The 12,610-nt window shown below is 39.1% G+C and overlaps 1 protein-coding gene across 1 annotated transcript in view; it reads left to right on the top strand.

Annotated features, from left to right (window-relative positions):
- Positions 1 to 7,700: 7,700 nt before the first annotated feature.
- Positions 7,701 to 12,610, top strand: part of Nudcd3 (NudC domain containing 3) — a 109,431-nt gene continuing 104,521 nt past the window's right edge. Inside the window, exon 1 of the mRNA XM_046437830.2 lies at positions 7,701 to 8,091. Within this exon, the coding sequence (XP_046293786.2) occupies positions 7,705 to 8,091 (387 nt within the window). The 5' untranslated portion in view covers positions 7,701 to 7,704. The remainder of the gene's footprint in view (positions 8,092 to 12,610) is intronic.

A 12,610-nucleotide genomic window follows, 5' to 3' on the forward strand; every position in this document is an offset into this window, starting at 1 on the left:
CAAAGGGGTGAAAAGGAGTTAGAATTTTTGGAACATGCTGTTTGCTTTCTGGTCCAGAAGAGCCCCAAACACCAGGTGTTGTTAGTCCATTTTTGCAAAGGTCACAGGCTGGACAGGAGGAAAAAGGAGGTCTGATAAAGGATGCCAGGGAATAGAAGTTGTGGAGAAACTGCATAAGTTACCCTGTTAAAAACACCACGGGCTGGAGTTGTGGCTCAGCGGTAGAGTGCTCGCCTAGCACGTGTGAGGCCCTGGGTTGAATCCTCAGCACCACATAAAAATAAAATAAAGATATTGTGTCCATCTACAACTAAAAAATAAAATATTAAAAAAAAGCCACAGGTGCAAGATAGATAAAGGGATCTGAGGAACAAAATAGCTTCTGAGAAGAGTGACATTTCAAATCAGGAAAAAGGATAGTTCTTTTCAGTAAATAGTGTGAGAGGGATGGGATTGTGGATCAGTGGTACAGCACTTGCTTGGCATGTGTGAAGTGCTGGGTTTGATTCTCAGCATCACATTTAAATAAATAAATAATTAATAAATAAATAAAATAAAGGTCCATTGACAATGAAAAAAATGTTTTAAAAAACCCTACATTTAGGGCTGGGGTTGTGGCTCAGTGGTAGAGGGCTTGCCTAGCATGTGTGAGACATTGGGTTTGATTCTCAGCATCACATATAAACAAATCAATAAATAAAGGTCCATCATCAATAGCTAATAAAATTTTTTTAAAAACCCTACATTTATGGTTCTGGGTTGTGGCTCAGTAGTAGAGCACTTGCCTAGCACGTGAGGCACTGGATTTGATCCTTAGCACCACATAAAAAAATAAACAGATAAAAAACAAAGTTAAAAAAAAACTCTACATTAAACAAACAAAACAACACAACAAAACTGTGTGAAAGCAGTTGGGGAATCATTTGGAACAAAATAAAGTTATATCTTTACTTTATACCACACATGAAATAAAAGTACAGATAGATTATAGAACTAAAAATAAAAACAAAACTGTACAACTGTCAGAAGAGAACACAGAAGAATATATTATAATCTTGGGGTGGAAAAACTTTCATAAGCACAGAATCAAGAAGCTATAAAAGGGGGCTGGGGATGTGGCTCAAGTGGTAGCGCGCTCGCCTGCCATGCGTGCGGCCCGGGTTCGATCCTCAGCACCACATACAAACAAAGATGTTGTGTCCGCCAATAACTAAAAAATAAATATTAAAAATTAAAAAAAAAAGAAGCTATAAAAGTAAAGACTAAAGGTTTGACTACATTGTAGTTGAAAACTTGCATAAATATATGCACAACACAAAAATAGTGAAGAAAGCTGAAAGATAAATGAACTGAAAAAAAAATATTTGTAACATATTTAACAGGGATTAAAATCAAGACTACCCATGCAGAGGAAGTGGTTACGTGGATAATGTAGCTAAATGTCCCATTGAAAACAACAAAAATTCTGGCAAAAATAAATTCTATTCTGTTTCAGTCAGCTTTTTGTCGCTGTGACCAATATACCTGACACGAACAACCTAGAAGAGGAACAGTTTATTTTGGCTCATTCTACATAAACTATTTGGAATTATTTTGAATGAGAATTCCATTTATTCAGTATGATAGACATGTTTCTATGTATCAATATATAATAAATCATATATATCTGCATGTGTATATTATCTATCAATCAATGTCAGTATGGACTCAGGTATATTCATTTTATGTTTTTGGTTCTAATATAATACTACTTTGTCATTAATACTATTATAGCCAGGAAGCAGAAAGAGATTGAGTTCAAGAAGTCAGGGATACTATCATCCCCAAGAGCATACTACCAGTGACCTACTTCCTCCTGCCATGCCCTACGTGCCTATAGTTACCACCCATTATTCCATTCAAATTATTAACCCATCAAAAAGACGTACCCACTGATTAGATTACCACTCTCAAAATCTAATCATTTCACCTCTGAACATTCCTGTTTTATCTCACATATGAGCTTATCCAAACCTCATATCCAAACCGCAATATATCCACTAGATGACTACTAATTTAGGAATGTTATAGCATCTTGATTAATAGAAACTTTTATAGTTATGAAATATCTACAAAATATGCCTCTTTATCTCTATCATTTGTTCAATTCTATGAAGTTATACATACACATATATGTATGTTTCGTGTATACATAAGGGTTACTTACAGGTTGCTTAAAGGGTAAGTAACCCTCTTTTTTCCTCTTTTTATACTGTACCATTAGGAAAAAAGTCACTATGCATATCCTAAGCATAAGGAGTGAAGTCATGTTCCACCTCCATGAGTGGAAGTATCTACATATACTATTTGGAATTATTCTTCTTTCCTCCTCCTCCTCATCCTTTTTTTTTTTTTTGGTTACCTCAGATTGAAACCAGTGGTATTTAACCAGTGAGCTACATCCCCAGCCCTTTTCATATTTTATTTAGAGACAGGGTCTCACTGAGTTGATTTAGGACCTCACTAAGTTGCTGAGGCTGGCTTTGAACTCACGATCCTCCTGCCTCAGCCTCCTGAGCCACTGGGATTACAGGTGTGTGCCACCGTGCCTGCCACTATTTGCAATTCTTCTGAACAGCTATTTGACTATTCTCTTCCATTTATTTGTTCAGTATGACACATATATATATATATACATATATATTTATCTATATATCTGTATATGTGTCCTATATATCAATCAATATAAGTATGGACTCATATATATTCAATTTGTACTTTGTGTTCTAATATAATGCTACTTTATTTTGTTGCTTGGCTTGTTCCAGCTCTGGTTACTGGGCACTTTTTCAGTTGACTCTTATTCCTTTGCCATACCTCATAATTGTGTGTTTTACTGCTTTTTTATTTTGAGACACTGCAAGATGACCCAGACTAATCTTGCATATTTTCTGCAATAATTCTAGAATCACTTCTCCAAGGAGTCCTGGTTTTCTATTGGAGAATGATATTAGAAACCAATATCATTCTGGGGTGTATTCATTGATGCTGAGGCAATGCTTCTGGATTCTTTCAGCTGAGAGGAAGGAAATATGCATGTACACTAACCAGTATAGACACATTTCTATAAATGATTCTACATGTAGTCATATGTATCTATAGTAAGCTAAACTTAAATTTATACCAATGTGTCTAACTTAGACTCATTATCACGTGGATCATTCTAGCCTCTTTCCTTTGCTTTTCTGTAACCTCCTACTCCAACAGTGAAAAATCTGGCTTCTACTACCCACAACCATTTACTTCATTGTTCTTTCCACCCTATATCTAGTGATTTCAGAACTGATAATCTATATTCTTCTGGGAAACACAAGGATACTTGTGTTAAACTCTTTTTTTAATATTTATTTTTTGGTTGTAGGTAGATGCAATATCTTTATTTTATTTTATTTTTATATGGTGCTGAGGATCAAACCCAGTGCCTGACGCATGGTAGGCAAGTGCTCTACCTCTGAGCCACAACCCCAACCCCTTGTGATAAACTCTTATTGGCCACAGTTCAAAGTCTGTGTACTGTTCCTTTTGCCTTCAGTCTTACTGACTCTGTTCATTTCCAAAGTTACTTAGGTCACTATCTTTCTACTACTCCCTTTAGATAAGACGTTTCATACATTTGTAATAAAGTTACATTGTTACATTTGTCATATTCTGCATTCTGTTCTCAGATCCCTCAATTTCCTAAGCAATTTTGCATATATTAACACTCTATGCCTTAGATTTCTGAGTTTTGACAAATTTACAGTGTCATATATCCATAATTAATATCTTACAGAATAGTTTTACATCCTAAATAATTCCCATACTTTGCCTATTCAATCTTTTCTCACAACTGAGACCTGGAAATCACTGATCTTATTACTCTTTCCATATTTTGCCTTTTCCATAATGTCATGTAATTGGATGATAGGATTTTCTGACTTCCTTCTATTTCTTAGCAAGATGAATTTAATATTAATCCAGTTTTTTTTGGTAGTTGTATAGCTCATTTTTTCTTATTGCTGAGTGATATTTTGTTTTATGAATATACTACACTTTGCTTAGCCATTCGTTTATTGAGGAAATCTTGGTTGCTTCCAAGTTTTGACAATTATGAATAAAGTTGCAATAAATATTTATTGTAGGTTTTTGTGTGGACATAATTTTCAAATAAGTTGGGTAAATATATAAGAGCACAATTGCTGGATTGTATTGTAGGATTATATTTAGCTTTCTATTAACTTTATTTTCAAAATAATTTTATATATTTTTTGAATAGGTAATGCATGTGGTAATACCATGTGGTATCAGATTCAAAAGTAAGTCTCTGTTCTCTTTCTTTTTTAATTTAAAAAGTGCTTGCTTATTTTTTTAATTAGTCATACATGACAATAGAATGCACTTGTATACTTTGATATATCATCAAATTATATCCCATACTTTGATGGGATATAATTTCTCATTTTTCTGAGTATACATACTGTAGCATCACATTGGTCATACAGTCACATCTGTTCTCTTTTATACTGCAGTTTCTGTTGATTTTCCCTCTCTGGAGACTGTTCTATTTCTTATGATAATTTTAGATGTTAAAGAAATTATTGAAAATTTTGAAATATAGTGAGATGACAGCAAGTCCTTTCAAAGTCTATTGAGGCTCACCCAACAATTCACTACTTCTTCAGGGCAGAGATTCTCAGAATGTAGTATGTGAACCCTCCGGGAGGCGGGGTGGTGGGGTGGTGGTGTTGGTTTGCTTTCAAGGTCAAAATAACAATATTATTTGCCTTTTTACTATGTTAGCATTGGTGGTAATGGCCCCAAAGCAACGAAGGTAAAATAATTGTCTCAGCAGAAATCAAAGTACTTGCACTGCTAGGGTATTGTAACAAAGCACCATAGACTAAAGTGGATTAACAGAAATGTATTCTCTTACAGTTCTAGAGGCTGTAAGTTCAAGATCAAGGTGCTGTCAGGATTGTTATCTGGTGAGGGGGCTCTTTTCCTGGCTTATAGCAATCTCATTGTATCCTCATTTGATCTTTCTTTTGTGTAGAGATCAAAATGGAGATCCTTTAAAATTAAAAGCTTCAAATAGTCCTCCCAAACCAAATACTCCTATGGCAAGTATGGGGGACAAAGGAGCTAAAAGTGACATGTCCTCTTGGCTAGCACAGTCTAACTAAATCTACATCTATGTATATCCTTACTTTTGTTCCTATAAATTGCAACAGTGTTCATAAGACTAAAGAGAAACAATCTAGCTGCTTCTCCCCAGTTTGATCAAACTGCATAAAATTCATTTTTCCTTTTTATATCTTTTGCTTATTTCTTAGGCAGGCAGGCCTAGTGGCTGCCAGTAACAAGACTGCTAATGTCTTTTCCTTTTGGTATATATCCTGGTGCCAGGGATATAGCTCAATTGTTAGAGTGCTTGCCTTTCATGCACAAGGCCGTGGGTTCTAATCCCCTAGGCAATACACACACACTCCTCTAAAAAAGAAAAGATAGGAGCTCTATAGGGTTGGGCCCCACTCATTTGACTTCATTTAACCTTAATTACCTTACTGAAGTCTGTATCTCCAAATACAGTCACAATGGGGGTTAATGCTACAACATATGAATTTGGGGGAGACACATTCAGTCCATAAAAGGCACCAAACTCCACTAGTAGGCATTGTAGCACTATATTATTCACTGCTTTGCACTTCTGGTAAAAATTAAAAATATATAGTTCCACTTATGAGTGTTCCTGATGAAGTGTTGAATTTTTAAATTTTATTAATTATTGACACTTGAGAAAAAAATCTTAATATTCTGTGTGATGAAGAGAACTACACATAAAATACTTCTGTTTCATATTGAGGTGGCAGTTGCTTCGATGCAAAGCACTTGGACAATTGAGTTGTCAGTAAATGAGTTAAACCTCTTTTCATGGACTATCATGTCTACTGCATGATAGAATGAAGTAAGACTGTCACCTCCAGGCAAACAATTGATGGTATTTAATGCCAATAATAAAGTTCAAGTTTTAAAGCCAAAATTAAAAAATTTTAAAACATACATCCTACCTCTATAAGCTTGACAGCTTCCCAATAACTAAAACATTCTCTGGTGAGGTCAATGGGAAACTAATCCAATGTGACTTTTTTTTTTTTTTTTTGTACCAGGGTTTTAATTCAGGGGCATTCAACCACAGAGCCACATCCCCAGCCCTATTTTGAATTTTATTTAGAGACAGGGTCTCACTGAATTGCTTAGCACCTTGCTTTTGCAATCCTGTCTCAGCCTTCCAAACTGCTGGGATTACAGGGTGGGCCACCTCCCTGGCCCAATGTGACTTTTTTTTTTTGACATTGTGTAATAAAACTAGTGAACATTTGGAAGAACTGCATAACATAGTGTATCATGTGAGGATCTTACTGTCTTCCATTAATCCAGACATTAAAAAGATTTGCAAAAATGTAAAACTGTTACTCTTCTCACTAAATTTTTACTGCTTTGAAGAATATTATTTTTTCCTGAAAAAGAATGTTAACATATGATGTGTTTTTATGGTTATTTAAAAATGAATATATATTTGAAAAACTAATTTTAATTTCCAATATAATAAATACTGATAAACAAAACTAATACAAACCAAAATTTTTGGAGTCTTCAACAAATTTTAAGAGCATAAATGGGTCCTAAGTAAAAAAAAACTTTTCAGAACCACTGTTCTAGGGCAATTTACTTCAGTGTGACTTTATTTAAAATTCATCAGAGACCATACACTGTGAAGATGTTAACTTGCAGATTTTAGTCCAGTATAGGTGTAAGTCATTTGTCCACTAGAAATGATTACCTACAGTTTATCATCTTGTAGAACACCAATCTGATTAGCATTTATTCCAACCATCTTACATTTAACATTTTCTTAAGATATCTGTAAACACCCAGTTCCTCAAAAAACTCTTTGAAGCAGTTTTACCATATCTCTGGTAAAGTTTTTTTGAGATTATACTTTGACACACACTTAGGTACATATGACACATAGATATATATCATAGTACACATAACACAGACTTTTATTTCACAATGATAGCATATTAGATTCTTTATTTTGCACGGGGCATTTCCAACTTATAAGTGGATGCATTCTATGTTTTTTTCTTGTCCTTTTAAAGTCATCTTTAATTTCTTCTGTTGCAACAGGCCTGAGTTTCACTCAGACTCTTTTATTGGGGGGGTGCGGGTGTTCTGGGGCGCTTTACCACAAAGCCACATTCCCAGCCCTTTTTATTTTTGAGACAAGGTCTCTCTAAATTGCTGAGGCTGGCCTTTAATTTGGAAATCCTCCTGCTTCAGCCTTCGGGCTGCCTGGATTACGGGCATGCACCGAGATATCTCGCCTGACCACAGCTCTGTATTAATTGAAATTCATACAAATAACAAGCACAGAATTTCCCTTCTCCGACCTACTAACAACTAAACAAGCACCAGGGTCCGAGGTTTACCTAGGGGCTAGAGACATTTGGGCGGGAAGTTAACACCACAACACGTGACAAAAACCAACGGATGATGTGATGCTACTCACTTCAACTCTTCCGCCCTCTTCGAACATGGCCGCCAGGCAGGCTCTGCCCAGTAACCATCGGCTTTCTTGTGCGTAGGAGCCACAAGGGGGCCCACGTCAGTCTCTTTTAGCGAATGCTGCTCTGGGGCAAAGCCCAGTGGGGCCGCGGGGGCCGCGGAGAGCATACTCGGTTTGCAGGCAGGAACAGGCGCGGACCGGAAGTTCCACGGCCTCTCTGTCCGGGGGAGCCGTTAGGAGCGCACGCCGGAAGTGGTCAATTGGCCGGTCCGAGTTGGTGCCGGTGGTGGAGTCCCTCGGACTGCGGAGACATGGAGCCCGGGGCTGCTGAACTATATGACCAGGCCCTGCTGGGCATCTTGCAACACGTGGGCAATGTCCAGGACTTTCTGCGCGTTCTCTTCGGCTTCCTCTACCGCAAGACTGATTTCTACCGCCTGCTGCGCCACCCATCGGACCGCATGGGCTTCCCGCCCGGGGCCGCACAAGCTATGGTGCTGCAGGTGAGGAGGGGAACGTGTGGGCCGTGGGGTCACCTCCCGGCACCGGGCCAGGATCCCATACCCTCGACCCTGCGCGCAGCTCCTCTCAGGCCTCCGCTTTTCCCAGGGATCGCCGAGGTGACCCCGAACGAATGGCCGTGGGTAACTTGTGCGGATCAGATATCAGGCTGCTCTGCGGTGGGAGCATCTCTGGCACTATGTCGGAGGTACCTGGGTGTCCGAAGCAGCCAGTCGGCTATTGGCCCTGCTTCACGCTTACGATCATACTCTACGCAGTGAGGGGGACTGCTGGATGTAAGGTGAAAACAGTGTTAGGAGAACCAGAGGAAAGACATTTACAATAGCAGAAACTTGCACGTTCCAGAGCTACCAGACCAGAGGTGGCAAGGATAACTGAAGTAATGTGTTGATCTGTGGGTGTGGCCGCTTGTTCAAATATGATATCCCAGGTCGATATGATTATTAAATTTGCATTTGGATTTAAATCTATACATCCCAGGTTAATTTGTGTGTGTGTGTGTGTGTGTGTGTGTGTGTGTGTGGTTGAAGCACTCTTATTGAATGAGGTTGACCGGGCCCTTTTGAATGTAGTAATAAGCATTTTCTGAATATGTTTTACAGTTGGCTGCCACAGACACTGGTGATGTGGGTGTTTAAATACTGGTCTTGTTACTTGTGACGCTTACAGTTAAGAAAATAAAACACAGAATATAATAGAGAACTTACAGGACCACTTAAGCAATAGAGCTGGTTGAAAGGAAAGGAATAGGGAATTGAGAAGGTTTTTGTAAGAGAGATGGGGCTTTTGACAAAACTGAAAGAAGTATTCAGGTGAGCATTGAGTGTAGGAACCTGAGAAGATGGAAATACTGCTGATACCTCCCATGGTTCTCTAGCACCTATAAAGTGCTTTGTATTTCTGTCTGAAATTTTATTGCAGGCTCCAGGATGATGATCAGGTTTTACTTTCTTTAGCACCTCCAGGAAGAAACCAAAGCTTAGAATGACCCAGTACCTACAAACATAATGATGGTCAGGTGAGAAGTGAGGTTGGCACTCCATTAGGGTTTCAATTTCAGAATCAAAGGCCATTATTCCTCAGCCTTATTGGAGGCCCAAGTACCTTCTGAATGATCAGAGAGCTGTCATAGGTGGTTTTTAGCAGGACATTATGGCAGTTTAATGAAATCTTGTTTCTTGATCTTCAAAGTATCTCTGAAATAAAGTTGAATTTTATGTGGTAGTTCAGTAAGGTTGAATGATATGATAAGAACACACAGCCTATTCATCATAGCTTTCTTTGGGGGGTACTTTTTTTTGGAGGAGGGATTGAACTCAGGGCCACTTAAACACTGAGCTACATCTCAGCCTCCTGAGCTGCTGGGATTATATGTGTGTACCACTGTGTACAGTAAAAGATTGCTTTTTGATTACAAATCTCTCTGCGCCCTCTGCCCCCAATCACTCTGCTACTGAGCTATATGCACAATCCTTTCCTTTTTTTTGGTACTGGGGATTGAACCCATGGGCACTTAACCACTGGACCACACATCTCCAGCCCTTTTTTGTATTTTATTTAGAGACAGGGTCTTGCTGAGTTGCTGATAGCCTTGACAAGTTGCAGATAATCCTTCTGCCTCAGCTTCCCGAATTGCTGTGTGTGCCACTGTGCCTGGCCTTCCTCTTTCTATTTTTATTTTTGGCAGTACTGGGAATGGAACTTAGGGGTGCTTTAACACTGAGCTACAACTAGCCCTTATTTACTTCTTATTTTGAGACAGGATCTCACTAAGTTGCCCAGGCTGGTCTTGAACTTGGAATCCTCCTGTCTCAGCCTCCTGAGTCACTGGGATTACAGGTGTGAACCACCATACTCAGCCTGCGACCGAATCTTGCAGGAGATGGAGGACTGGAGAGATCTGAAATAGAAAAACCAGAGGTGGAGAACATTTTGGGGAATAATCATTGAAGGGCAGTATGTTTCACAGAAACCAAGGTGAAAGTCTCCAGCAGATGACTAAAAGGGGTGTCTTTTTTTTTTTTTTATCCCCCTGGAAGTCTTCACAAACATCAGCATTACCCAAGAAACTTTTAAAGTACATTCTTTGGCCATTTTTGTTGGATAAATATGGGTGAGTTCTGTGTAATTGTTTTCACAGAAGGTCATGTGGCAGGAGACTTGTAAAGGTGATTTCTATATTGGCAAAGTTGTTGAGGGTAGGACAATAAAATATTGAATCAGATTAAGTGGTTTGATAACAGCACAGCATTATCTTTGGGTGGGGGTAGGTCATCTCCTGACCATTCCCATTTATCTGCCTCTTAGGGTTTTTTTCTGTTCCTGATTGGCTGTCATAAGATTCCTTTCTGTGACTCCCTCACCTGAGGTGGGATGCTTCAGCTCTCTGTGAGATGGGTTGGATGGGTTTGTTGTCCAGTGTTGTTGGACTGCTTTCTGGAACTTGAAAGCTTTCCTCTGATATTTTGGGGAGAGGACTGTTGGTATAGTTAGTGTAGGGTGTCTTACACATTTCCTCCCAGTCTAAGCAAGTATGAGTATGGATGTACAACTTGAAAGACCCTTAGCATAAATGATATATGTGAAAATTGCATTCCATTCCATAAGGTAGTGTATGTTTTAAGAAAACATGCCATTTTTGATAACTTGGTGTTTATCTTGGAGTTCAGTTTGAGAAGTACTGCTAAGTAGAAGTCCTCAGTATAAGAATTGGGAAAGCCAGCTGTGTCCTGTTCCTTATATAGCTTATTGGGAAATATTGGGAGAGTCACTTCACCTATTGTCAGGTGAGGAGGTTGATTGGAGGTCAGGTATGTCTCTTAATCTAGTATTCTGTGATTCTAAAATGAGTACTAGAACATGTGGTAGCTGGGAGGTCTTTGTGATTTGAGAGTACTTCTAGGTTGTGCTGGTCAGAGAAGGTTGGATGTGCTGAGTATTAGAGTTAGTATGCACTCTGAGGACCATCTGACCCCCCACAGTGGGGGTCTTGTGTTAGAAGTTTTAGGTTGTGAGAGAGGTTCTTTGCTACTTTGCTTTTTGGAGTTAAGTAGATCTAGGACCTTGAGAGGAGGAGTGGCTCTGAGTGCAAAGGACCTGAGCTGTTGTCAGGATGAATGTTGGAGAGAAATGAGTCAGGACTTCCGCTGATCTGCAGAATGGAAATGGGTCTAGGATTGTCTCCAGTTTTTAACCTTATAGGATTTTATTTATTTTCCTCTGCTTACATTACCTTTTGCTGCTTGTTGTGTCATGTGTAATTTTTTACTATCCTTTTTTTTGACAGGACTGTGGGTGAGTTACTTGATCCCTCTGAGCCTTATTTGTCCTCATTTTTGGAATGTTGATGGAGTATTCTTCCTGTGTTGTTTTATATTTTTCTTCTAGCAATGGGGATTGAAGTCAGGGACTCATGCATGCTAAGAAAGTGCTCTTACCACTGAGCTCCATCTCCAGCCCATTCTTCACAGAATTTTCAAGAGTGTTTTTAGAATTGTTCAGCACGGTTCCTATGGTAGCACCTGTCTTTTGTTCTGTCTTCCTGTGTAGTGTACAGACATTGTTATCAAATGCCTTCTGCATTTTAGCCTTCTGGAATCTGACTCCCACCCATTTCCCCAGTTAGTTTCTTAGCTATTCCTTCAGCTACTACAGAGGCTCTGTTTCTTGATGAGTCTACTTCTTAGAGGTGTAGCATTTGGAAGATATGCCTCTTCTTTCAGGTCCAGTTGAGATCTCCTTTCTACTTCCTCTGATTTCTTTCATCAGAAGTGCTCATTCCTGCCTGCAGTCTTGACAGGACATCAAGTATTCCATCATGCCCCTCTTGTATCAGAGTTGTTGGGTGTGGGTCTGTTTTAACTTTATACTTTTTTGATGGAGGGGTCTGAGTATCTTCAGGGGTGTGACTGAGTTACAGAAAATGGTAAGGACTTGTCTACACACCAGATCTGCAAACGTAGAAAGTTGTTTTTGATTTTGTGTTCCTCATATATTGTTAGGCACACAGTGGATGTTTGTAGAATCGAATGCCCATGCCTCCTTTCAGCCCTCAGTGTAGGAGGGTAGCAGCAGTTCAGTAAGATTAGGTGCATTTTTTTTTTTTAAACACTTTTTTTTGTGTGTGTGTGTGGGAAAACTGGGGATTGAACTCAGGGGGACTCAGCCACTGAGCCACATTTCCCAGCCTTATTGTGTATTTAGAGACAGGGTCTCACTGAGTTGCTTAGTGCTTTGCTATTGCTGAGGCTGGTTTTGAACTCGCTATCCTTCTGCTTCAGCCTTCCCAGCTGCTGGGATTACAGGTGTGTGCCACGGCGCCCAGCTAAATAATTTTATTTTTTTAATTTATTTTTTATGTGGTGCTGAGGATCAAACCCAGTGTCTCACACATGCTAGGCAAGCATTGTACCACTGAGCTGTAACCCCAGCCCAGCCTAGGTGCATTTTGAGGATTGAAGTTCAACTATATTTTCATCTTTCATTTTTTTTAAATTTTTT

This window comes from Marmota monax, unplaced genomic scaffold (genome assembly GCF_021218885.2).
Source record: "Marmota monax isolate L192 unplaced genomic scaffold, Marmota_monax_Labrador192_F-V1.1 WCK01_AAM20220418_F8-fsc00109, whole genome shotgun sequence".
Lineage (NCBI taxonomy): Eukaryota > Metazoa > Chordata > Mammalia > Rodentia > Sciuridae > Marmota > Marmota monax.